General features: G+C 37.4%; 1 protein-coding gene across 1 annotated transcript in view; it reads right to left on the reverse strand.

The window, feature by feature from the left end:
• Positions 1-21,266: 21,266 nt before the first annotated feature.
• SNTG1 (syntrophin, gamma 1) overlaps positions 21,267-27,828 on the reverse strand; it is a 164,243-nt gene continuing 157,681 nt past the window's right edge. Inside the window, exon 17 of the mRNA XM_009889797.1 lies at positions 21,267-21,425. Coding sequence (XP_009888099.1) covers positions 21,267-21,425 — 159 coding nt within the window. The remainder of the gene's footprint in view (positions 21,426-27,828) is intronic.

Genomic DNA, 27,828 nt, shown 5'->3' on the forward strand with positions numbered 1-27,828 from the left:
CACTCGGGGGTGGGCTGTGGTGGTGTGGGTCTGGTCGGTGTGCTTCGTGGCGGTACTGTAATCGTGTTTTCGTCTTTTCCTTTTGCTGTTCTGTTAAATTGCACTCTTTTAACCCACGAGTTTGGCCCTGTCATTTTTCTTTTTTCCACGACTGTGGGAGTTGTGTGAGCGGCTGCGTGGTTCTTTGTTGCTGGCTGAGGCCAAACCACGACAATATGCTATTACATATGTCCTGAAAATTGTGGTAAAATGTGATGCTATGGTGCAATACCATTTACTATTATAGTACAGTGAGAGCTCACTTATGACATTAGAGATTTACTTGGCAATATGCATACTGAAAAGAACTCTAGGCAGAAGTAAATAACTCATTTTTACATCATGGGAGCCTTTCCTCCACAACTCGGGAAGCCTTTCTTTCTCTTTGGCTGAGAAGGAGCAAATTTAATGTATTCTTGAAGTTTTTCTGGGTTCAAAATCTACAGTTAACCTTTCTGAGGAGAAAAAAGTGATCCAAACCCTTCTTTCAACCACTCCTCAAATGTTGCCTTATATTACATAGAAAGCCATCTTGGTTGTTGAGGGAGATCACTGCTATATGCTAAACAATCTCTTAGGACCCTGCCCCACAGCTACTATCCTTGTTTGATTCTCACCAACCTCTAAAATACTGATGAACTATTACATTTTGAAGATCACATATAAGATTCAAGTAATCCTTCGCATATAATTTTGAATTTTGGCTCCAGTTCTAGAGTCTACAATGTCAGTTTATACAGATTGCTGAGCAGATGCAGTGAGCTATTGATTTCTGCAGGATTCATCAATCCATTGTTGCTGCTGTGACTCATCTAGAGCTACTCTGAAATAATTTGATAGTGCTGTAGGCTGACCTAGTGGTTTCTGTACAAATATTTTGACTTAAGTGCCTCTTACGTGGAATTGTCTGAGATGGGTCAAGTAGAAAATAGGAGATGACTCACGATAGCCCACAAAAGAGTCATTAAGAAATAATGCCAGAACTATTTGATTTGATGCCTCTGGCCTCTGTTGACTTATGGAATTGGTTTGGCCTGAGGGAGGTAAAAGCCTGCCAGTATGAACAAAACAACGAAGACACCTTTGTGTTATTCAAAGGGAGATCGTCTGGGGCTATGACTTGATATCTGCACTGTAAAGAACATGCCCAGTTATGTATAGCAACATAGAAATGTAGTAGTGTGTGCAAAATATTTAGGTCTTCTCGTGACCTACAGTGTCATTGTCATTTGAAAAGGCATGAAATAAGAAAACAGGCATACAAATTATTTGATACCTTATAACCCCTACTTTTTTGGTAACATCAGCATTCTTGTTTAAGAATGATGTTGGATTACCTCAGCATACACAGAATGATAAGGAAAGGAATGTAATCATTAAAAATGAAGTGGGATATAGCCCTAGACAAAATAAATAAGAGATTCTTCCAGTTCAAGAAATTGGCCCTAATTCTGAGATTAGTGTATTCCACACCACTAGGAAAAAAACACAGCCACAAATTTACCATATAGTTAAGAAATTTGTTTTAGATTGCCCACAGAAAGTACAGGATCTAAATTTGTAGAATATCTGCTATTTCTCTCCTTAATATTATCATTGAAGCATAAGAGAATATTAATCATTATTAATGTTTTCTTTGCCAACTCCAAAGACTCAGACTTCCCATAAAATTAAAAGACATGGTACCCAAATTCCTTTTTCACGTTCTGCTTGAATGTAATTGTCATTCACCTCCAACTTACAGGCAAGTCAACAGAATATTTCACCCTACTTGTTCATTGCCTTTGGTGAGGAACTTAGTTGCTTTTAGATTTGCTCATATCTAGGAAACTTCCATCTTCCCACAGAGAGAGTAAACAGTTCCCCAACTAACGCTATCCCTGTTTGTTCACTCATAGTTTCTTTTTCCTATATGCCTTCTAAACATTTTCTTGCTTGATTTTTCTTCTACTCCAATTTAAGCTACAACGGCAAGCAGAAAGCTGAGCTACCTGAGAAGGAAAAAGGCATGCAGAGAAGTTATACAGGGCCATGAGGGAAAAGCCATGGGAATATTTATTGCATAAATTACACCAAGCCTCTTATTGTCATTATCTTGCCATACCTCCAGTATCCCTTTTACAGAAAGACTGTGAATATCAGCAAAATTTTTGCTGCTTTGGGGCAGTCATGAAAAGGATAATCTGAAAAAAACCACACAAATAAAAACATCTTCTTTATAAAAAGAATAATAATAATAAAAAAAGTAGTGGCATATGACACGTCTGTTTATATTAGATCAAGCAGCCGTGACAGAAGATACGTGGTAGAAGCTTGTAGGGAAGTACAGAGTGTGTGTGTAACCTGTTGACCACCAATGAGAGGCAGAAATATCCACAGGATTTACTCTGGAGACTTCTTCCTCTTCCTTTTCCTGCCCTCAGAATTCCACAAAAGGAAACCAGAAGGACTGGATTTAGAAACCTCTTTATTTCATAATTTTCATTAAATACATTTCAGACTGTCAAGTTACTGATCTTCCCAAATTTTACTCCACTCATGAAGGTGGTTACTTGTTTAGACAACTGACTGCCTTAACAATGTAATTTCTACCATAGGTAGTGGAAGGACCACAATCAGCCATTTTGGCTTATAATGTGGTAAACTGTGGTGACTTGCTGAGAAGCACTAAATAGTAGAAGGTGATGTGAAAGAAACTGAGTCCTTGAAAAGGCTTGTAGTTTGAATGCATGTTATTTTGACTAGGCTGCCAGAGGCAACACCATACTTTCCTGTTCTGATTGAATTGTGACTATCCAGATCTCATTTTAGAATTATGATACTCCAATATTGCTGGTATAATTACTGACACATTGAAATTATATGAAATTTCAAAGGTCCAACTGAGACCTGAACTTGGCAACTGTGGGGTGTTAAAAACTAAAATATTTTTTATTCAAAATCACAACAGATGTTCACTTTATGAGAAGGGATAATTTTATATCTTCCTCTGAATATATCATTCTGACTCGCTTGAAGCACTCTATGTCCGTTCTCTGAAGTAGGCATGATCATTCTTCTGCAATAGATCTCAAAATATTTTACGTTGGTATGTGTATTTTTCTGGTGAGAAAATTAAGCCATAAGGCAGATAAATGACTTGCCAATAGCAAACAAGTTAGAAGATTCAGGAACACATTCCTGTTTTCCTAAGCTCACAATTGCGTTTCTGACTACATAGCTGACCCTCATGAGAAGAAAAAGTGGTGGGGTTTGTTTTGGTTTGGTTTGTTTTTTTCAGAAAACATCTAATTCTCATTTCTGGTATTTGTCAGTTTTAATGTAATCCTACAGAGACAAATTAAAAATCCTATCAAGTACTATTGGTAAAGCAAAAGAGTCTGTAATAAACTAGTGACCGCTTCCAAGAAGTGTTTCTTTTTCTTTCCTTACACCTAATGTCACCTCAAGTGTAAAGTAGCAGTTCTCAAACTGTAAGCTTGGCACCATGAGGAGACTTTCATCTCCTGTAGGGAAGAATTCAAATGAGACAAGTGAAAACAGAAAATAAATGGTTTTACTTACCCTTCCAACCCCTCTGCTCCCCCTTTTCCCCACACTGAATTTCTGACATTTAGGACTTGAAAAAAATAGAAACCATTTGTGGTTCATGGTATCCTTTATTTCCCTGCTTCAATTTAAAGTGGATTAAGATCTGATAGCTGATAAGCATTGAAGTGTTTCTATACACATGTTTATAATATCAGGAAATATTTCAGTCTGTGGTCAAAAGTTAACTAGTGACATACATAAAAAATAACTCCAGAATTTGTTTGCATTTTAATAAATTATTCCCATCAAGCAGTTAGGGACAAGGACATAAGAAGTACTTTCAGGGCTGAGAGAGAAGCTCACCAAATACTTTGAGTCTGCCTAGGAATTTGGGGGAGATTCCCACACCTAAGGTTGTGGCCGCAGCAGATAGGCTGAGGGAGCAACAGCAATTTGAGAGATATATGCAGGTGTGAAACCAAGGAGAAGATGTTACCAGGACAAGACAGCAGTCACACAAGGAACTAACCTGTAAAACTGAAGGACTATGGCAAGGGTGGATGCCATTTCAAATTGCCACTGAGACAAATAGCAGCACATAGCTCACCTCTAGTTTCCCATGTTCACATCTACAAAAAAGGTCTCTGGAGGAGATCCCAGGAACTGGACATCACTGAGTCTCATTCACTAAGGCATATGAGTCTATAATAAAGAATGATATTACTGAGTACATGCATAAAATAGTATGCTAAGGAAGAGTCAAAGTCTTCTGAGAAGGGAAATGCTGCCTCACTGACCTGCTGGACTTCTATGAGAGTGTCACTTAGCTCGTGGATAAAGGAGACACCATGGAAACTGTGTAACTGTATTTTTAAAAAGCCTCTGATGATGTTCCATACCCAAGCCTATTAAAGAAACTGAGCTGTCACTAGGTTGGAGGAAAGGATGTTTTAAAGACAGGAAGCAAAGGCTAGAACTTAACAATTGTTTGCCCAGCTGGAGAAGAGTCAGCAGTGGATTATTCCAGTGACCAGTCTTATTCAACGTTTCAGGACATGGAGGCAGGGCTGTGCAGCGCATCTACAAGTTTGCAGATCATATTAACCTCTTGGAAGTAGTCAAATGCCATACTAAAAAAAAAGTACTGAAAAAGGACTCACCAAATAGAGGATTGGGCTAAAAGGTAGTAGCTGAGCTTCAGTGGACATAAATATATGAAAGAATTTATCTAAGGGAAAATAGTCTACATTGTGGCTCTGTGAGGCTGAATTTGGAACTGGAACTTAGGAGTCAGCATTGAAAATTTGCTAGATAATTGGCAGCAGCAGAAACAAAAGGTACCAGAATGCAGTATGCTCAAGATGAATACTGAGAGGAAGACAGAGGGTGTTATTTTGCTATTAAATGAAGTGCTGCTGTCCAAGACCACAGCATTTTACATAGTTCTGGCCTCTAGATCTCAGAAATGACATAATCAAGTTAGATAAGATACAGAGGAGAACACCTAAAACAATGAAGGGGACAGAGCAGCTTCTGTCTGAGGAGAGACTAAAGAAGCTGCTTCTCTTCAGTTTGGACAAGAGGAGGATGGATGGCAAATATGACTGAGGTTTACAAAATCATGGACAAGGTCATTGCAGTGCTACTATTATTCACCAAATCCAACTGGGCTAAAACACAGGCTTTTGATCAAACTGATACTAGGTTAGTTTAAAACATACAAAAGAAGGTAATTTTTCATATACTGAGCTTCTGGAATTTAATGTTGCAAGAATTTGTGCGAGTATACAGAATTGACAAATTTAAAAGGGATTAGGTATACTCATGGACAACAGGTCTAAAAAGAGTACTAAACGGACAAAGCATGGATGTGTCTTCCATCATCACCAATACAACATTTCTGGATGGTGCAGAAGAATGAAATATCTCTAAATATTATCTCTTATTTCCTGTCCTTACAGATTTTCCCATAGGACCAGGTGTCTGACCAATATAAATCTCAGAGGCCTCCTTGAGAAGGGGTAAAGGTTAAGGGAAAGTAAATCAGCAAAAGGCCAACCAAGACACAGTCACAGGGAACAATAAATGAAGAAAAGAAAGAGGGTGAAAGTAAAAAATATAGAAATAAGGAACTTCAGAGAAACTTTGCACAAATTGCCCTACCAGAGCCCACTACTCCCTGGCAACATCCAGTGGATTAAGTTCATGCAAATGGTCATTAAGAAAAAACTCAACAGTTGTCAATAGGTACCATACAGTTAGAGTCTCAAAATAATAAGTTATTGATATGTAGGATTAGCAAAAGCTTTATTTTTAATTGTAACTGTCACAGAACTGGGCGGTGGGGGGAGTGGGGGGGGAAGAGAGAAGGGAAGGGAAAACAGGTTTTTCTTCAGTGTTTTAAAGTGAACTATCTTTTGTACACAATGGCTTTTGCCATTGGGTTTAGAAGAACCTATAAGAAAAGGAATACTTTAGTCTCTTGCTTCTTGAGTGATTTTCTTCATTAAAAGACTAAAGGCCTTTATCTGAAACAAGACTAGAAGCTTTTTTCTATTGTCTCAAAGGTATTTGACAGATCAATGCTAAACCTGTGAATAGGATTAAGTAGAGGATTTTAGAGTATAAGTTTATAACATGTCACCAACGCAGTAACTATAGATACACTTTTTTAAGCAGTCTCTTTCCAGTGAAAATGGGTATCTGTCCTGGGATCCCTGGTTAAGAAATTTCAATCCATTAATAAGTAATCTGTTGAAAAGAGCAATACAGTAGAAAAAAGACGATAATCAGAAAATTGCCAAGAGAATTTCACACTCCAGGTAAAGATATTGATGAAAAAAACCTCTACCAAATGGTGCCCTCAGCATAAACAGCTGCAGGGAAATGATTTAATGAAAATAACATAATTTAGCTGTCAGGGGCCAGGGATTATTTGAGAGATCACAATGCAAACCAGAGACATTGCTTGAAGAGATTCTGAAAACATGAGATTTGTAGCATTTTTTCCTCCGGAACTTGAGAGCTTCAGCTGACCATTGCAGTACTGGAAAACATGAAAGCGCACAGCTTTTGGAATAGATTATCTTAAATTTTCTTTTACATGCCAGATACACTTCTCTGACAAATGTTCACACAAAATTTAGTAACCGAAACAGAGCAAGCAGTATATAAGGTGAATAACAATAATTTTGTGGCTTCATTTATTCCCAGGTTGTCACACGTGGTTTCTGAATAATACTTCAGCCTAAGTAAAGTTCACATAAAGGTCAATACTTTACAGGATTGATTCTAAATAAATAAATAAATAAATAAATGCACACATATCTCTGAGGAAAAAACTCACATTTATTATCTTAACATATAAAAAAGGGATCAGAGTTCATAAAAGAATATACAGTCCCATTGATAATCTTCTTTTTTTTATTTTATCTAAAGTAATCACATCAAGAAATGTAATTATAATTTCACAGAGAGCAGCAATCATTATACCTGTAGGTACTATTTATTATTGTTGTGGTTTGGGCTGGACTGGCCACTGAAATGAATGACACATGCTCTCCCCCCACCTCTATCTCCAAGGAGAGAGACTTATGAGTTTAGGAAAAAACTAAATTATTTTAATAAAATCCTATCTCTCCCCCCTTTTCAAACACTATCAGAATACGACAGTACATGAATAAATCAGTCTGAGATGAATGAAACACCTTTTCATAAAAATGAATATAAATACTAAAAATCCCAAAACTACTACAACTAAACTGGGAAGGACAAGAATAGAAGCAGCACCTAAATGTTGGGAGGAAGTTCCTGTAATTAGACATTCTCATAACAACTGTTTTTTTAGAAGTGGGAGTGGACAGATATACGAGAGTCAAATGTACAAGAGTCCCCATAGTGATATAATAAATGAAATTATTCTAATTAAAACATTAGCATATAATCAAATATAACATATCTTATTCACGTTATAGAGATAGAAATCATATTATTCAAGTTTATAAATCATATTACCATATTGGTTAAATCATATTATCATATTATTCAGAAATTGTATTATTCAGTTTATAAAAAGATGCTCTTTCTTTTCTATCCCTCATGCAGGAATGGGCTGAAGATTGCTAATGTTCCTAAAAGCAAAGATAGGTACTATCTATTATTGTTGTGGTTTGGGCTGTACTGGCCACTGAAATGAATGACAGATGCTCTCCCCCCACCTCTATCTCCAAGGAGAGAAAGAGATTTATGAGTTTAAGAAAAAAATAAATTATTTTAATAAAAAAGAAAATAATGAAATATATATTATATATATAAAACCATATCAAGCTCCGAGGATGACGATCACATCACTGGCAGGCAGGGGCAAAATCCCAGACTAAACTCAGCAACAGGTGAGAGCTGGATTCCAGATCTGGATTCAGAAACACATGTATCGGGATAAAAGGCAGACGAACAGACAAAGTCCTCCTTGGGCATCGGTGATTGAAGAAAGAGAGCTGACCCTTTGATCCCGCAGCTTTTATACTGAGCATGAGGCAGATGGGATGGAATATCCTGTTGGTCAGTTTTGGGTCACTTGTCCTGTCTGGTTCTTCCCTCAGGTGGGACCTCTTTACGCTTTTCCGCTTCTGACCCTCCAATGGGGCACATAACAAAATGAGTTGACCTTGGATGTTATAGCAATAAGCATAAGAGGAGCCTCTCTGCATACCATGCCTTGGCATAAATGACAAATAATCATGTTTTATCACTCTGGGAATGAACAGTATCTCCACAATATGCTGTTAATTTCAGAGAGTTCAGTTAGTTAGAAGAGGCTTGGCTAAAATGTAAAATTACCGAACAGAAAATTGGTTCTGTTTTACTTCAAACCAGGACAATTGTAAAGCTGGAAAATTATAAAAATAACTTTAGGATTAGGAAAAAAATTGGATCTAATGCTCTAACATCATCTCATTTGGGGGCATGGAAGGTTGGAGTAGATGCCCTCTTGAACTACCCTATGACACTATGATTGTCTCTCATCTTTGGCTTAGTTTTGTGAGGTCAGTGGTTTTCCCCATAAAATAATGCAAGGGAAGACCAGAAGTCTCCCTTACTGAGATTAGAAAGGATCAGACTGCCACAGGCCTTTTTGTGAAGGACACAGGAACAGGACAGCCTTACTCTGAGAAGCTGATGGTACCAATGGACTTGTACCAATGGACTCAATAGACATCTCATAGGTCTGCTCATGGGCTCAGCTCCAACACCTCTCAGGGGCCAAATGGTGGGAGTGTAACACCACTTTAAACAGCCGTCTATCATTTTACAATGAAGCCAACCCATTGTGTTTGACTTAAATTTAGCTAAATTTACGTATCTACCATGAGGTAGTCTGACGTATTATGTGTCAGTAGTTATTTTTCTTTCTATAGAACATCTCATAACTCATACTTTAAAGCTAATGCTGAATATATATATATAATTAAAATTTAATGTTCCTGTTGATTAAAAAAATGCTTTTTTGCACAAGCTATTAATAACTTCAGACAATTCTCTAAACTCCTAGCTGAGGTTAATCCTTGCAAATCAGGTTTTTTCTTTATTTTGTATTAATTTGCACTTCTGTTTTTAAAAGTCCTTGAGACTGATCACACAGCAGTCAAAATAAATGGACTCACAGGAGTTCATTTATGCACAGGAATAAAAAGGGTAATGCCATTGATTCATTGAGCTTCACCTGTTCATATTTAGAAAGAACACAAAAGAGAACAACAAAAAAAAAAAATACCCCACCCATTTAAACTTCTAAAACTCTTTATTGTATTATTTGTGTTCCAAAATCTCTGCTCACCTAAAGTGAGAACAGACTTCAGAAAATGTAATTTCTCTGGCCCAAACAGAAAGAAGTATATGGAATATAGTGCTGATTTTTTCATTGGAGTTCTGTCCCAACCAAGGCTGCAATATAATAAAACTGCAATGGTTAAAAAAAAAAAAAAAAAAGGAAAGATTAATCGCTCAGAAATAAACTGTCTGATTGCAAAAATGGAACAAAACTTGATAAATGCTGAAGGTATTTTATCTCTGTAAGACCATAAAGAAAAGGTTTCCTATGAGCCTTTCATTCTTTCTCTTTTGCCCTTTACAGGGCTTTTTATTTTCTTCTATTCAGTCATGGCTGGAAGCCAAAAGAAGTGGAAAGGGGAGAACTGGCATATAAATCCCCTAACCTGCCTCCCAGAAACAAAAAATTTGCATCCAAATCTGCATCTTTACCCTGACAACCATTGGAGTTGTCTCACTGAAAGCTAACTCCTAAAATGATGGCTCATTTCTCTCTGCCTCCCTTCCCCATTGCCTCCCATGGCGGGGAGGGGGGGGGGCGGGAAGAGAAAGATTCCTAGTTTATCTTCTGGGTGATAAACTGACCTGTTCCTATCCCCCATCCTCATTACTGATGAGCTGAGAGCTGATCACACGACTGGAAGAACAAGTAGCTCCATGATATACTAGCTTTCCACAAGATGCCTGTGAGTCACCAGTGTGATGCAGCCACGGAGATAACTCATGCAACCAGTCACAGTCTTTGCAGATGGTTGACAAATATTATGGCCATAGGGCAGGACATAAGGGAGATCATATCTGGAGTGTGGTATAAGATGCAGAAGTAGCCACAGTCAGGGAAAGAAGTCAAATTGGGACAGATTTAGAGTAAGACTGCACTCCATTAGGACGGTACGGAAACCAGCCAGGGAACCTGATTAGAGAATGTCTGCGCCAAGCAATGAAGAGCAGTGCAGAGAGCCCTGAGCTGCCATGGACTTTGTCTGCTCTGGAAGCAGTATATCACGGTGTGGTGCTGATGGGCTGTATTTATTATCTTAAACTGCATTAAAGTGGATGAACTGCTTCTGGCCCTGAGCTGGTATTGCTGAAACACAACAGGTAGACGTATCAGCTGGAGTCAGCAATAGCTCAGGAATGTCTGCACCAAATTTCACTGCACTGCATAGACATCTTCTGCATGAGCTTGGCTTGTGCATTCAGGCAAAATGAAAGCTGTCAGGGCATATGATTGCTTGCTATAAATATATCGAGGAGAGGAGGGGAAAGGGGGGACTGACATCAGGGCTGGAAAAGAACTATTTAAATTAGGGAATAATGCTGGCACAAAATCAAATAGATATAAACTAGTTACAAATAGGTTTAGGCTGGAAATTAGAAGACAGTTTCAAACCATCAGAGCAGTAAGATTCTGGAAGGCTTTCCTACAAGAGGAAGAACGCCAAAAATCCTAATTACTCTTAAGATGAAGTTTAAACATTTGTGAGATGAGTTATATGACATGAATGCCTGAGGAAGCTGGATAAAATTCAGTGACTTTAGATGTTCTTCCTAAATTTATATTCCTCTGAACATTTTCCCAACATCTCACAAGCCCCTTCATTCTTCACAGTAGGTCACTAGGTTCCCGTAATCCACTCAGGCAGCTCGGATCTCTCTTACATTATACCAGCACCGGGGCTCTCAAACTCCCTAGCAGGGAAAAGCCCCGTGCATAATTCTGCAAAGCTGCTCCCAGCCACACAGACCACCCAAATATCCTTTTGTCTTTGAGTTTCCATATTAACCATAGTCTGAGCTTCTATTTCCTGTGAAATGGCGGAAGGCCTTAACTTCGTGCTTCTTGCAAACTTTAGTCTTCTGTTGTGAACAGAACGCAAATTGTTTGTGATGTTGCCCTGATCTGAGCCTCTGCTGCACTCGGTGATATTGCAGTGCAAGGACCAGAGCCAACCACCCCAATCTCTCTTCCTTGCTTCAGCAAAGAGGTTTGACCTTTCCGAGACTGTTTCTCTTCCCTTACTACCCCCTTGAAGCAAAAAAGGGGGGGAGAGGGGGAAGTCATCTAGCTAAAAGGATGTTATATCTGTTCAAAAGTGACAGGTCAGAGTTTGGATCTGGCCACATAAGTTTATTTCTTGTCTTTTCCCTGAAGCTCATGTTACTTCATGGAGATTTTTTTGCCTTTTCCAAAACCCCAGTTTCTAGAGGTATCTTCACATGACAATCTCAGCATCTAGTAAAAATTTTTCTAGACCTCCATCCTGTAGCAAAAAAGTCTGACAAGGGTTCAGGTTGCACCTTAGGTAGTCCAGGAATATAGAAAGTGAGTAAAACACTATTATTTTCAATGCTTACAATTCTGCAGGGTCAAACCTGGGACTATGGAGTGGCAGCACTGCCACACACTCTCTTCCAGCTGCTATGGTTTCTATAGGAAAAGGTCCTTTAGGAAAAAAAGAATAAATCTCTGTTTATGGCCTCTTGAGTTTTAAATCATCTCCAGACTGGAGATACATAACCATTACCATAATTATTTGGGTCAACCAACATTTCCATTTCACCACACCAGTGACGCAAGTGTCAGTGCTCTGAAGTTCATTGGCTCTCTTTGAAATTGGATTTTTTTTCCCCAACCTTCCCCTAGTAATGAGCTAAATTTATCTTTTAATACACAGTATGCTATTGAAAGACAATAAATCATACTTCCTTTCACTTAGTCTTACCACCTTAAGCTCTTTCCTACATCAGGGGTACTGAAAATCTTTATCCTCACAACAGTGTATTCAGTGCTTTATTAAACTAAGATCTTAGTGTAGCCTTCATCCTGAGCCCCCTGGACAGCAGGACCTGACCTGCACCTATCAGTTTTGCAGTTGTATCTTGGTTGGTTTCCAGAATGTGTCTGTACAAGGACAAAAGGACCATCGTGCAGACTTCCCTGGATGAGCACTGAACCTCTAAGGAAGGCTCCACCGTGGCACGGCTACGGTTCAGTACACTGGGGAGCCTTCACTTCGGGAGCAGAAGCTGCATAGGCTCATCTGTGCCGAGTATGTGCCCAACGCCAAGTACCCTGAAAACAATGAAGTTTTTCTAGAGAAGATGAAGTGATTACCCCATACAGATCACTGCCTAAAGTGTCTAACACTGCAGTTACTTTACTGCCATAAATGCATTCACCAAGTGAATGCAAAAAAAAAAAAAAAAAAAGCAAAAGAAAGCAGTTGTCCCTAATAGTCTGGTAACATTTTTTAAAATGTGCTATAATTTATTTGAAGGGAGAATACAGAGTGGATTCCTCTGTGCTCAGCCATTTAAGATTTTCCTTATATCTTAAGTCTCCTAGCTGAACTTAATAATAGATCTACCTAAAGGACTAGCTTTGGAAGGTTGTGGTGGTAAACATGCCATACACAGCCCCTGACCTTGCACATGTTGGATTCCTGAAAAGTCAGACCAGCAGAGGAAGGTGACATTGCTGCCAGAGGAAGGAGCAAGGGAAGAAGGGTTGCTGCTGGAGGACTGGAAGAGGGCTGGCTGTTCCTCCTAGTAGCAGTAACAATTCCCACCAGCAGGACATCCAGCTCTACTATTTGCCCTCTGGTCTAGTCCTTTCTCTTTCTGTGACCAGATTAAACCTCCCTAGCCCAGCATTTTTAGACTAATAAAATTTTGTCCACAGCATTAGAGTCCTGGGCCACATCTGTGAGCAAGCACCTGTGCCATACACGGCAAAGAAGGAAAAGGCTGGAAGAAATTCTGCTCTGGGTTGCAAGAAGGGTGAGCATGTATGTAAAGCCCATAGCAAACAAACCCCAGTACTCATTGTATGGCAAATCCTTCTCTTCACTTTTCTGAACAATTGCATAGCAATATTAACTATAGCACACTGTGGAGAATAAGTTTTTTTTTTTTCTGATAAAGAAATTAAGGGTTATAGTTTTCTATTTCTAAGGGGAATCGTGTTTGAAGAATACTTAAGTAAAGTGCTACTAATTCATAGGCAAATATAAGAATAGCTAGTGTCAAAATACTGAAAAAGAAACAGTAGGGAACAGTACAACTTAATTATTGATGAGATGTGAATATAATTCTGTGCTAACTTTTATTGATCAAATACACAGATAAATAGATCACAGTTCATTTCAATGTTGCAAGGATGAAATGTTATAGGGCTTGGAGAATAAGTATATTAACTGTGGAATGTAAGTACCATGAATTTAGAGACTCATTCAAGGAATGAAACTTTGGATACAAGAATTATAATTTGAGGTCCAAAACTATGGGGAAGAAGAAAAAGATGCTAGATTAAAAATTATAATTCAGAAGAAAATATGTATTTCCAGAATAAACAAACCTTTCAGTTCCATGTGAGTTCATGCTCCCAATAAAAAATGTAGTTCCTATTCAAAGGGCAAATGGAAATGGTAGCCATAACAGGATTTCTGTACATTTGGAATATACTTAGTTCCAAGATTTTCCTAACTTTGTAATAATCTCTGGTTCTCTTCACTTCTTTTTTAAAGACCCCTCTCCTCTAATTTTTTTTTTTTTCCTGGCCTTTCAGTTAAATGTGGTATAAAAACAAACTCGAGACACAGGAAACTAAGGGAAGTGGTTTGACAGTGGTACATACATTTGCTAGCCCACATCAGCTGAATCATATCTGGGAATGAGGACTGAGGATTTTTTTCAGCACAAAGTGTTCATCACTCTTACAATTACAGCAAACTTCATAATTTTTTTTCCTTCTCTTTGAGATGCTGAAAGGGCTGGAGCCAGCAAAGGACTTTTCCTTGGGTACAGAACTGAGGAAGGCAACCCCAACCTGAGATCCAAGAAAGCCCTCTTGACTATTTCTGGAGGTGGTAGGAGAGAAAGGTGACAGCAGCACTGTCACAAGGGAGCTTACCTGGCTTCTCCACACTGGGAGAACAAGAAAGGCAGCAAAAATGTGCCTGTGAAATGCACACTGCAGGCCCTCACTCTAAATTGTTGAAAAGGTACAAAAGTGCCTAAATGAAAGCAGGGGCTTCCGTTCTTCCAGCATCTCTTCCCTCAGTCAGGAAAAAAGACACACAAAATTGAACTCATCAAAGTTGGTGTTGTTATAATAGTTGCAGCACCATTTGAAAGTTCCTTGGCTGCAAAGGTGTACCAAAAAATACCTTAAAGCACTGCAATATCAGGCCCAAGTTCATTCCAACCAACACTAAGCAATTAAATGTCAATTGTAAAATAATGTGGTGGTTGCATAGTAAAATGATCTGGTTGTCAGTGAGCTTCATAGCCAGGGGAGCGGTGGATACTTCCAAAATCCTAGTCAGACTTTAAGTGGGTGACATGTTTTGTGGAAATGTTCACACAAGTAAGGAATCATCATTATTTCTATTAATTAAACAGCTGAATATGGTGTTGGGAAGTAACTTTACCACCCCAGGTTCTTCAAGTATTTTCTTGATCTCTCATACTTGGCTTTCAACGATATAAAACTCATACACTGTATGACTGAATCAAAAGATTAGTTAAAAAAGTATTTATTTTCTATTTTTTCTTTTATGTTCCATTACAAAAAGAAACAAAACCAAAACATAACAAAACAGAAGATAGCATTTTATTAGTGGTACATTAATGAGCTTAAACAACTAGGTGACTAATGTTTGTCACAAATACATATTACAAACAACCACAAAACCATAACTAAAAATGAAATAAATAATTTGAATAGTTTCTCTTAAATTTTTAATATTTATAAAATATATAGCACTTTCTATTACATTTTTCAGTCATTTTTATCCATAACAAATTAAAACTTATGACATATATTGCAAATATGCTAAAGGGATAAGAATAATTAAAAAATCAAAGTTCCTGGACGTATGAAATAGTAAATTGGTTAATATTTATCAATTTAATATTGTATATCCAGATTGTGCATATCCTGCAAAAATAGCCATTTCTTCAACTAATATACATATTTTTCTTTGTATTATTATAAGATTAAGTTTTTAAATGTAAAGCTTCATGGATTTATGCTTCTTTTTCATAGTTGTGCCTAATATTTAACTTTCATTGATATATACTGAATACCTTCCATTAGTATATACTAATATATATATACACACACATACACACACACTATGCATTATATATTAGTATATACTGAATAATAAAAGAATTTCTACAATATATAGTTGGGATTCTTGTGGAGAAAGTTGTTCAAAGTGGAAGGCATGTATAACATCGTGAAAACTAGGTTATATAAATGAAAGCATTTAGGATTACATTGTTTGATGTATTTTAATAGATTATGTAATGTACTGTAATAATATACAGAATTCAAAAAAAAATTTCTTTTTATTCCAGTATTCCCATGCTTTTCTCTATTATTCCAACAGAATATGAACCTCTACCTGTGCTACACTTCCTGAAAATGGAGCTGAGCAAGTAGAGATGTGTTGACATGACAGACCTTATTCCAGGAAAATACTAAGATTGCAGTTAAGAACCCTCCAAGTCAGGAAAGCACTCAAGCTCAGATATGACTTTATTTTTTTTAACCTGAATGTTAATCACACACTCAAGCACTCTCACTGGTACATGGATGCAATTGCCATAATCCTTAATACTGTCCCCTGACTGTATAAGAGGTTTAGAGGCTCCATTATGTAGCTGAGAGTAGAGTTTTGCCGTTCTGTCTGACCAAAAGGGGTGACGGGACAGGGACGTGTGCCTGGGGACATCAGAGCAAATATTCAGGTGCGCATTTGCAGTTGATAGGGAGAAAGATGCAGCAGGGAGAGGGCTGATCAGCACTGGGGTAGCCTCCTTGCAGGCAATATTGTCCCTGTACAGCAAGGGAAAAAGGTGATGCAGAATAACCTGCCCTGGCCACCCATCAGCCTTCTTCAGCTTCATTCTGCCCCTTGCCGTGATGCAGTATCCCATTTCAGGCACTAAGCTCTAGAGCGCTATCCTGCGAGGCTCAGCTTTCCAGGGTCCTTCAAGAACCCATGGTGCACGAGCAGCAGCCGCTGCAGAGACAGAAATGGCTGGCACCAGGAGTTGGCAGCCGTGTTGGTAGCATCTCAGAGGGTTTGTTCATTTGGACTCACTTCAGCTGGGCCACAAGGCCTAAAAGTCCATCCGGACCTGGAATTCATACAGGTGTGATGCTCATTTAGTTTCATCCTCAAAACCCAGTTCATGTGCTTAAAGACACCTCTGTGATATGAATAGCACAGTGAGTGGCAGCAGGCAGGAGCCTGGTGTCGAAAGTGCATTCCCAACAAAATGAAAACACTAATGTAGAATCACTTCTACCTCCTTAGAGAGACACACACACATGCACGCACCTTTGGAGATCCTAAGCTACATCCCTGCCTTGCTTTTCCCTTTTGAGAGCCTCAAGTCCTACCTTAGGCATCTAAGACAGGTACTTCTATTTAGGGAGCCTGAGTGAGTGTCTCCCATGTTTCCCATCATGCAGCACTGGTCAGAGGTGTGAACCCAAAGTATGAACTCAAAATTGACTAAAGTTGAACATTTAAAAATCAGCTTAAACTTTTTTCCAGACACTACATGTTTTCAGAGACCAGACCCTGTGAGGAAGCGGATCTTTCTTTTTGGCACAGGGAATACTTGAGGGTACTTAGACAATGATATGTAGCGAAGCTGCTGAATTTCTAAGGGCAGCACCTGTACATTCATAAGAACTTCAGCCTTTTTAATATTTTGTTTTATGTAAGAAACGTATTAAGGCATTGAATAAACCAAATCACGTTTAAAATAATAGGCTGCAGTATTGACAACTATCTACCCATGTGTTTAACTGTCCACTTTGAGGTGTTCTGACAAAGTCTAAGTGCACAAAGTAAATACAAATATTTTTGTGGAATCAAGACCTAATTACGAAATGATTATTTTTCATGATTATTATCTCAAAGCATATTAATGCTGCATATTATTGTTTTACATTCTTATGAATTCTAGTTTGAATCGCCAAAATTTCAAATTACTGGTTTTCAAAAATAACCCACTTAAAACGAGTTTGGCTCCACAAACTTCTTCTTGCACTTAATTAAAAAATAAAATGGCCAACATTTTAAAATATCCTGATTTTGATTTCAAAGGTGCCTTCGTGCTGCTGGAATGTAAAGCTCTTTTGAAAATCTGGAGCTGCATTTTTAAACAGATGTATGAAATGAAAGTTATTCTGGATTTCACCAACGAAATCCAGAATAACATGTATTCAAATCTGTAACATTTTCACAATAAAATTATGGTAACACTATAACCTAGCAAATGGTTAGTTCTGTGAAGGTCAGGTCATCTAAAATTTCCATCATAAAGCAAAGCAAATCAAACAAAACATATTTAGTTATATTTAACAGTACATATTTTTGGTATACTATATAACATCACTACAATAGGCACAGTACTATATTTTTTTTTATTAAACTTAATTAAGAATGTCATGACATAAAGAGAACAAATTACATTTTATGCTACTGGTTGGTTGGTTTGCTTTTTTTTGTTAAAATATTTGCTTTCACTTGCATACAGATTTTTAGCAAAAGCTGATAGCTCATTATAATTTTGTTATTTCATCGTCACTGGGCTGTGTTGACTTACAAAACACTTGGATTCATTATATGTCACATGTGAAATGAGAAGCTGCAACATAAAGCCTGCATTTTGACAATATGTGTATGAAGTTCACTACGTTTTAAATGGGAATCTCCTGTAGTATCTAAATGAAAAAAATAGGTATTTAATATGTTTGTAAATTATATTTTTTTTCCTATTTCAGGATTAGTTATAAGACAGAGTTTAAAATTTTCCCTCTTTGGTTCAAGACTGAATTTCTGACCAACTTGCTCTAAAAGGGCAAGCCTGGACACAGAGTTACCTCTGAATATTCTGTGCGGTCAGTGCACAAACCCCTGCTGCACTTACAAACCAACACTGACCTGCAGTCAAGGCTATGGCATTTTACATTCTCACATCACTTTTATCTTCTTGAAAATAAAAATATCGATTAAGCCCCACCAGTTTAGCTCTTTGAAATATAGGGGTTTAGAAAAACAAACAAACAAAAACATCAATTTACAGGCTGATGTTTGTCTCTTAAATGTCACATATTTAATGCCCAGTTACAAGAGTCTCATTGATGAATACAGCAGTTCTACAAACAGAATACATGACAGAGATCTCTAGGATCTCTAGGTGGAGTCCCAAAAGTTCATGTCATTACTTCAGTAATGGAGCATGTTTTTAATAATTTTTTGTTGGGAGGGGGCTTTCATATCATGGAATCCCTTAATCGACAGCAATTTGCAATGACATACTTTCTGCTGGTTTGGGTAAATGTTATGTTCATCTAAGCAGATTAAACAATGTTTCTTAAACAACTCTCAACTGTGCACATAACATGAACAGTTGAAGGAAAGACATTCAACTGGCAGCTGATTCGTTTTAGATGCAGCTATTAGCAGGAGAGCATTTAGTGAGGTGTTAGCACACGCCAACACTGCGATAGCTGAATGCCACAGCAACACACTAAAAGGACGGAGATGATTTGGGAGCACAGAGGAGGAGAAATGTTATTAACAGATATCGAGCTTCTGTTTTTAGCGTTGTCAGTGCTTTGTCAAGATTTGTTTCCAGTGTATGCTTTCTTGACAAGGACAGTGCCTGAGTTACCACTGTTAAACCCCTTAGACTGTTGAAGCTTTGGATTAAAAATACCTGGGGTTTGTACTCTCGGGAACAAACTTGAGATCCCCTGGACAGCCATGGCAGTTTTATGTGTCGTTCAGAGACCAGGATGTGACCCCCTTATTTAGGGATGATTCATATAAAAAACCACACAATGATGACTATGAAAATGTTGGATTTTGATGACACTTAAAGCATTTAATAGCTGGATTATGACATCATTCCATTGTACTTATCATGAAAAATAAATGTGTAACCTTTGGAGGTGTACTAATAAGAAGTAAGCATGTATTGAAAGTCATTTGGAAGTGATGAGTCCCCAAAAAATACATTTTCAGATTATTTGGAACTAGTATCAAGTGAGATCAGCTATACTACAAGGCAAGGATAGTCTCACACACATAAATCCAAATACTTCTAATGCAAAGCAAAAAAACCCAGAGACATCATTTTCCCCTACAGTTCGTTCATCTTTTGTCCCCGCCTTGCATTTTGAATTGTTCACATTTTGAAAAAGCTTTCGTCTAGCTTCACTTTTGAAATTTTAATTATCTTAATACATAGACAGGCATGTGACAGAATTAGTCTTTTTGCTAAATCAGGCAGATAGTGTCCATAAGCCTTACGTGCTATGTGCTTTTATAACAAGTCTAAGTGGATAAGAAAGAAAAAAATGAAGCTTTGATTTCAATATAATAAACAGAAACCCCACAAAACACTATTTAAAATGTTATGCACACACGGTAGCTGCACTAACTGTTCTTCAGGAAGTTTTTTAGGTTCTCTTATGCTGTCTGGCCAAAAAAATACCTCACCTTTTCTGTTATTTCAGCTAGATTGCACACAGGCTCCCACAATTTTTCCGTCTTCACTGATGTATGTAATAGCAAAAAATTAAATTATTTTGCAAAATGGTATTTAAATAAAGTTATTCATTTTAAATTTACAACTTCCTCAGATTTCATCATTAAATGATACTCTGGAACTAGTCCGTGGTCCAGAGTGATGTTATATTCGTAACATACAAAGACATTATGCATTCTGTCATCTATTCTTTACAGGTTATTTAATTTATTCTTGTCTTTTACTAACAATATAATAATAAAAAAAAAAAAGAAATTTTTAAGAATTCAAAGGATGGATTCATTTTTCAAGCATAATGTAGAATGTCTATTTTGTTGAGAGCCTGAGTGGAACAGAGTTCCTACTTATGATATTAAATCAAGGTTAAACATGGAAACAATGTATTAAGTGGATTGTCTCTGAAACAAATTCAACAGCTAAGTCTTGTGAACAAAGACTATTAGATTTACAGAATTTAATCATTGACAAAAAATGGAAGTAAATAGCAGACATGATATTTTATGCATTTGCGTTTAATTTGTAATTAAAATTAAACTCATATCACATTATTTTTACTTGAAGAAGAGGGACTTACTCATGGAAAGGTGTTTTGGTTTTTTGTGGCTTTTTTTTTTTTTTTTTTTACTGTATCTGTCCAGTATGGCTATATCTTTGTTATTGTTATTGTTAGACTAAAAGAACAAAATAGAAAAAGTAGCATGACTCCATGTATGGACACAAGTATGGATTTACAACAGTGCTTAAAGTGCTTTCTTATTTGAGGAGATACTTACACAAATGCCTTTTCATGCTTATCTCCTTGTCACCATGTACTATATGCTTGTTGCTTGCTCTTATGTCATTTATAATATAACGATAGGGTATTTAGTTCATACTCAGAGTTTAGTATATTGTCATAAAAAACATCTGAAAACAGGAAAATGACAATTCTATTTGTGTATTATTACAGCAATTTGAAAATTTTATTAAATACTGAAGTGCTTCATTTCGTCATTTATTCCTTTGCTTCCAGTGTTGCTTAAAGCACTATGTAAGTACAAATAGATCATACTAAAAGCATATCCATCCTATTCTGGGGGTTCGACTAGGTTTATTTACTGATGTCTTGCAGAACAGAGATGAATTTATGATCCCACGTGACCATTTATCTGCTGATGCTGCAAGATGTCTTGCCTCCAGGATTGGTTTCCACGTACATGGTTCACCAAAGGTCTACATCTTATGAATATTTATACATTGTTATGTCTTGTTGTTAAGTGGCAGTGCTGTAATGCAAGATGTCAAGTAGTATACTTTAATTTGCCAGTACCAGAAGTTGTAGGAGCAGCAGAAGCTGTGGCTTGACTGCCTACATACAAAGGGTCCAAACAAGCCACTTTGGCTGCAAAGAATGAGTGGATACAGTGAAGGACCGCAAACAGGTTGGAAAACTCCAGCTCCTGGAAGTGAAAACAAAAAGATTAGACATGAAAACAAAAGAACACCACACAAACACATACCCAGGAATGAACTGCTATTCAAGTAGCAATAATTTTAATAATTTGATGCAATTCTGCTAATGGGCCTGAAAATTCTCCATCATGGGGACTTAGACATTGAGCTATCCCCATTCAGTAAATAACTGTTTGGAGGCTAAGATGGACAAATTTCTGAGTTAAGTGCCTCCATAGAAATATAAGATCCTACTGGCTAAAGGGGAAGGAAAGTGACACTATATACTATTTTTTTTTGTGTCTCAGATTAATGAAATCTGGCACCTTTGCAGGTTAATTTAGATAGAAATTGAATGACTGCACCATAAGAGTCTACACATCTCTGGACTACTACTGTATACCCAATATGTCCACATATATCAATAACATTGAGGTCCACATGTTACATTTTTTCATCACCTCACACTGATAGCTATTCCCTTACTTAAGCTCATTCTTTAACTAAAAAAAAAAATATAAATACACATTTTCAAAAAGTGCTACTATCACAGTGACATTCTGGATCTGTTTTCATTGAAAAGGTTACTGTTATTTGACTGAACGTTATTAGTAATATTAGACAAAGTCCTTTTTCTACTTTAATTTACGTTTCTTTATAGCTCCTCAGCATGTGATTAGACTAGCTGGGACTCTTCTAGACACCACTACAGAGGAAATAAATGAAAACTACTTTTTTTTTTTTTTTCTTTTTACATATAGAAATTTACTCCGTGTCTAATTGACTTTATCTAATCATTTTTTCTAGGTTATCTTCAGTATGTGTTTTTGGAGTTGGCATTTAATTAATAAATATCTGCTGTATTTGAAAGCAAATACTGAGGTATTTGAATACATATAAGTGTAGGGATGGTGGTACAGAGTTACCATCTTTCGGCTTTGATTCACCACCTCTATAGTTTTCTTCACTGTAATATGAAACCAGTAATAGATATCTGTGGTATATTCTATTTGTCTTTTTGTCCACTACTGGTATTTCCAGGCTGTGTAGCGTCAAGGGTTTTGCTTTTTTCTTTAGAAGAATATTGATAATGTTGTAAATTCAACAAAAATTGCTAAATCTCTCAAAATGACATTAACCTGCAATTTTCTGCCTCTTGAGATTTCCTGGAAGATATTGCTTCACATAATTCATGGAGACATTCACAAATCCCTCTTCTGTGAGGGGGAACAACTGCCTGAAAGAAGACAGCTGTGGTGCAGTGTCCAGTGATGTACTGAATGGGTGGAGCTTTGTTCAGCTCTTTTACAACCTGAGCAGATGTCCTTCAGACGTGCTCAGAAATGAATTTATAACATCCCATGAGCTTCTTTAAACTCCCCTAACGACCAATTCTCAATAAAGAAGGTAAAGTTTATGCCAAGTTTCACAAACCTGCCATCTGTGTCTATTTAAAAAAATCTGTTTAGAGACATTCTCATCTTTAAACATTGTGAGAAGGGCAGTTTTATCACCATGCCAAAGGTCTTTTTCTTCCCTCAAATTTCAAAATAAGAAAATTTATCATAGATAGGAAAACAATGGAAATTCAAAGATGAGGAAACAAGGAATTACGGAAGCTATTTCAGAATAAGAACTATCTGTCATCCAAATTAAGTTACTTTTTAGTTAACTCCTTTTTATTATTATTATTTATCCTTCTGGTACTATAAAAATAAAACTGAAGCTTAAGATGAGAGAATAAATATTTAGTAGAACAATGAAATATTCATAATATCAATTCCGTGTGCTATCTGTAGAAAGATTACATTTGTCCCTATGTCTCAACAGGATAAGACTATTAAAACAAATATTACAGTTTGAGAATTGTTCGAGTCAATTAGGTAACCCTACCAGCTGAAAGTTCTTACTATTATAATTACAGCTACTGGACACTGAATTTTCACAGTGCGTTAGTACAATTACTAATAACAGTTTTCACAGGTGCTTCTGCAACGGTAACACATTGGAAAGATCCATTGCTCAATGGACCTTCAAGGAAAATGGGTGGGGCAACAGAAGACAGCCTCTGAAGGTTCCATTGGATTACTGTTATTGATAGTAATGATGCAACACAGACATTAGCTTGACTGCAAAGATGAGCACGAAGAAGTCAGCAAATGCTAGATTACTATTTGCCATGAAACATTATTCCTATTTCAATGCTGACATGCATATTTAACTGGAAATTAAAGCAATGTGAAGCACAGCAGGCTGACTGGTATGTGGTGAGTACGTCCAGGCCTGATTAATGGCCGCAGCTCAATTCACAGGAGCCTGATTGATGGGAACAGGATCTATCAAGAACAACACTTTTCTGGCAGATTAGCCTCATAACAAGAAAGCTTAATGAACAGATAAGACTTCATGTAGAGCTGCTGACAGACAAAATATTCCCTCACTTCTGCTGAGAACTTGCACTTTTAGCTGCCCACGGGTCTGCACTACTGCCAGCAGATGGAGGGGAACCTACACACTTTTGTGCACACCTAGCCACCCCTGGCTGTTTTCAGATATACTTTGTCATCAGTCACCCTCTTGTCTGAATACACCTTCATCTAGGCAGGGTATTGTGTATTGCACATCCAGCTTCAGATGAAGTTTCAAATGAACAAACAGGCAAATCCTAAGAAACCTGAAGAAATATGCAGTGATGCAGTGAAGCCATCAAAATTGCTACCAGAAGGGAAAACCAAATGCTCTGAGTCCCACAAAAGCAAAGAAATCCAAATTTAAGCCACATCTACTTGTTCATGCACAAGTACACAGTTTACTATTATCCCAATGTTCTCTGTACACCTCAGCTAACACCCTACTCCCCTAGGAATATCAGTGTACCCTCTGGCCTTCAAAATGTCTAAGCTATCTCTTGATCAAACTACTGTCACCCTGCATTGCTGTCATTATACCATCATCTGAATACACTCAGTTTCTACTGAGGACAATGTAAATAGGTAGGTATGCGAGAAAGATGTAGTGATTGAGAATAGTCAGAAGTGTATGGGAATTCTAGTAACCTTTCACAAAGAAAGCCTGGATTGAACTGACAGAGATGGAAAGAGAAAAGAGAAAGGGAGTACCCCCAGATGAAAAAAACCCAACTCTTGTTGCATTATACTAATGATACAACTACATAAACAATACATCTCCAAAATCAAGCAATTGTGAGTTTGGAAGTATTCATGATATGGTTAGAAAAAAATCTTTTCTTTCATCCACATATAAACTGCTGATATGAGAAGATATTAGTTCTTTCATCAAATGTGGTGTTACATGGTCTGTCTATATTAGCATAGAATCTGATCTAAAATAAACATTAAACATAATCCATGTGAAAGACATGGGGAATCTAAAAATTGAATCACACAAACCTACACAGGTCAGAAATCTGAACTCAGAATGCAGTCACTGCAATTGAGCAATCACTCTAAAAATCCTAAGGATGTATGCTTAAAACCCATTTAAAGATGATATTCTAAATTTGAAGAGCACTGTGAGGCTCACAGAAACACCCTCAAGGCTAAGAACAAGGATTAATTTAAAAATATATTTTGGAGAATATACTTGAAATGAGCAGAATTGTCAGTCTGGAAAATGGTGCAAGCATCCATCAAGACAGCTTGCAACACCTGAAAGTGAACATTTTGTTCACATTACAACAGCAGTAACTGAGGTTATTTGTCTTATTTTAGATTAGGTTTCTATACAAGGTAATTTCAAGTGCAAAATAATTGGCATTAATTAATCAATAAGTATTAATGTTACATCTTTGGAGTTACACTTCTTCCTTTGCTGATACCATATTTCTGCCCACTTCTTATCTCCATATTCAAATAGGCAAAGACAATTGACTGGATCTTCACCTTGATGTGCTGAATTTTGTGTTCACTTCAGTTTTGTAACACTGATCTTAGGGGTTCAGCTAGTTTGTGAACAAAAGCTAACCTGATGCAGAACAGCTGTGTGACCTCGCCTGAGTTTTTCTGGCAAAACTGTTGAGCTGTGAAAAAGCCCTGCAAGTTCAGAAGCATGAAAGCACAGACTGAAGTGTCACTTTTGAGTTATAAATATGTTTTACAAGGCACAGAAACTCTCAGTTCACAGAAATTACTGATTGGTGCGTCTGCTTACAAAATTCAAATGGAAAGTGCATGTAACAAGAAAAACAGTGCCGATGCTGATTTTTATATACATTACATACTTCTAAGTTTGCTAGCATGTACATATATATATCTCAAAACAGGATCTCTCATAGATTTAAGATACTCTTCATTTTTGTCAGAAAAATATAAAGCAGTTTCTATTGCAGTGGACCAATGCTTAGCCAGGTAAAACTGAAGAGCAAAGCACTCTGAGTTTATTACAGTCCTGAGATTTTGTTAGGCTCTGGAAGCTGCTGTGATACTGAAAAGACACTAATGGATCATTAAACTATAGCTATACAAATACATAAATAGATAAGTAACCAGATAGGGAAGTGCCTAAGAGAATCTCTCTGTGCTTTACAGACGAGGAGAAAGCTTTGTCCTTCTGTGCTTGGTTTTATCAACCCAAACACACTGGCTCAGTAGGAACGAAGGAGAGGCACACGTAGGCTCCACATTCTGCCAAGCCGACAGCTCTATTTTGTAGCTCTCAGTCAGAAAAATTCTGTCTGACTGTGCAAACTTGTGCAATATCTCCTGCTGAGTGACAGCTGGGAAATAACCTGCAGATTGGAAAGTCTAAGGTGTATCGGTGATTAATGTTGCCCCTAAGTGGTTTTCTTCTCAGAAACCACTTAGACCTTGCCTTAGAGACCTTCAAAGTTAGGTGTTTGCATCCAGGCACCCTGCCATGGACCTACTAGTGACCTATGGTAATTACTGTTCGGATTTTTCAGACTGGAATTGCTTAAATCTATGAGGAAACACTTCTTTTACACTACACTATATATCTTTATAGTAACACAATATTACTTACAGAGAAGCCAAACAAAAGCATCACAAAATCTCTACAGAAAAAAGGCAATATTTTAACAATATCTGAGAGAATAATGCAAATGTTTAAATATTTTAAGTTTCTTTCAAGCTGAAAAGAAGTATACCTGGTGAAACTGTGACTAAATCTGTAGCACATGTTGTGTGTCTCAAAACATGCCATTATGAATTTTGTTATGTCAGGCATGAAGCATACTGTAAAAAATTTTGACAGCATTATACAAATATTAGGTATTCAATGTCAGTGAAGGTCTTTCTATCACTTAGGAATATAAACTCTGGTGGCAAGTGTGTTTCTCAAGAAAAAAAAAAAAAGCTGACTGATGAATGTGAATGGCTCATGGCTCTGCATTTTTTCTCAAAAAGTATTTTTCCTAGATTCTTCTAACATTAACAGTGATATCTCTGTATATTCCACCAGAATACAGAGGAGATGCTGGGCAATTACGGAGACAGTATGGCAAAAATTTAAAAGGTGCTGCATTTTTTTTTTTTCCAAGAAATGTCCATCTACAAGTCTGAATGTATTTCTAGAATAATAACAAATTTATCAAGATTTTAAATCGAAACTCAACAGCAAAGCACTCTGACACTCTCAATTCTCTACATAATGAGGAAGTGTTCTAAAGCTAAAGGATACTATCACGTATATACAACATGCCACAATCATACACATCTGGGATAGTGTGAGATACACAAAATGTGCAGCATTGCAAATAAAGGAAGACAGGAAACATTTGGATTTTGATAATTCATATTTTGACAGGAAGTAATTATATAGAATCATAGAATCATTTAGGTTGGAAAAGACCTTTAAAATCATTGAGTCCAACCATAAACCTAACACTGCCAAGTCCACCACTAAACCATGTCCTGTCTTTTAAACATTTCCAGGGATGGTGCCTCAACCCCTCCCCGGGCCAGCCTGTTCCAATGCTTGATAACCCCTTTGGTGAAGAACTTTTTCCTAATATCCAATCTAAACCTCCCCTGGCACAACTTGAGGCAATTTCCTATTGTCCTGTCACTTGTTACTTGGGAGAAGAGACCAACCCCCACCTCGCTGCAACCTCCTTTCAGGTAGTTGTAGAGAGCGATAAGGTCCCCACTGAGACTCCTTTTCTCCAGACTAAACAACCCCAGTTCCATCAGCTGCTCCTCTTAAGATTTGTGCTCTAGACCCCTCACCAGCATTGTTGCCTTTCTTTGGACACATTCCAGCACCTCAATGTCTTTCTTGTAGTGAGGGGCTCAAAACCGAACACAGTACTCGAGATGTGGCCTCACCAGTGCTGAGTAGAGGGGGACAATCACTTCCCTAGTCCTGCTGGCCACACGGTTTCTGATAAAAGTCAGGATGCTCTTGGCCTTCTTGGCCACCTAGGCACACTGC

Source organism: Charadrius vociferus, unplaced genomic scaffold (genome assembly GCF_000708025.1).
Source record: "Charadrius vociferus isolate BGI_N301 unplaced genomic scaffold, ASM70802v2 scaffold8, whole genome shotgun sequence".
In the NCBI taxonomy this organism is placed as follows: domain Eukaryota; kingdom Metazoa; phylum Chordata; class Aves; order Charadriiformes; family Charadriidae; genus Charadrius; species Charadrius vociferus.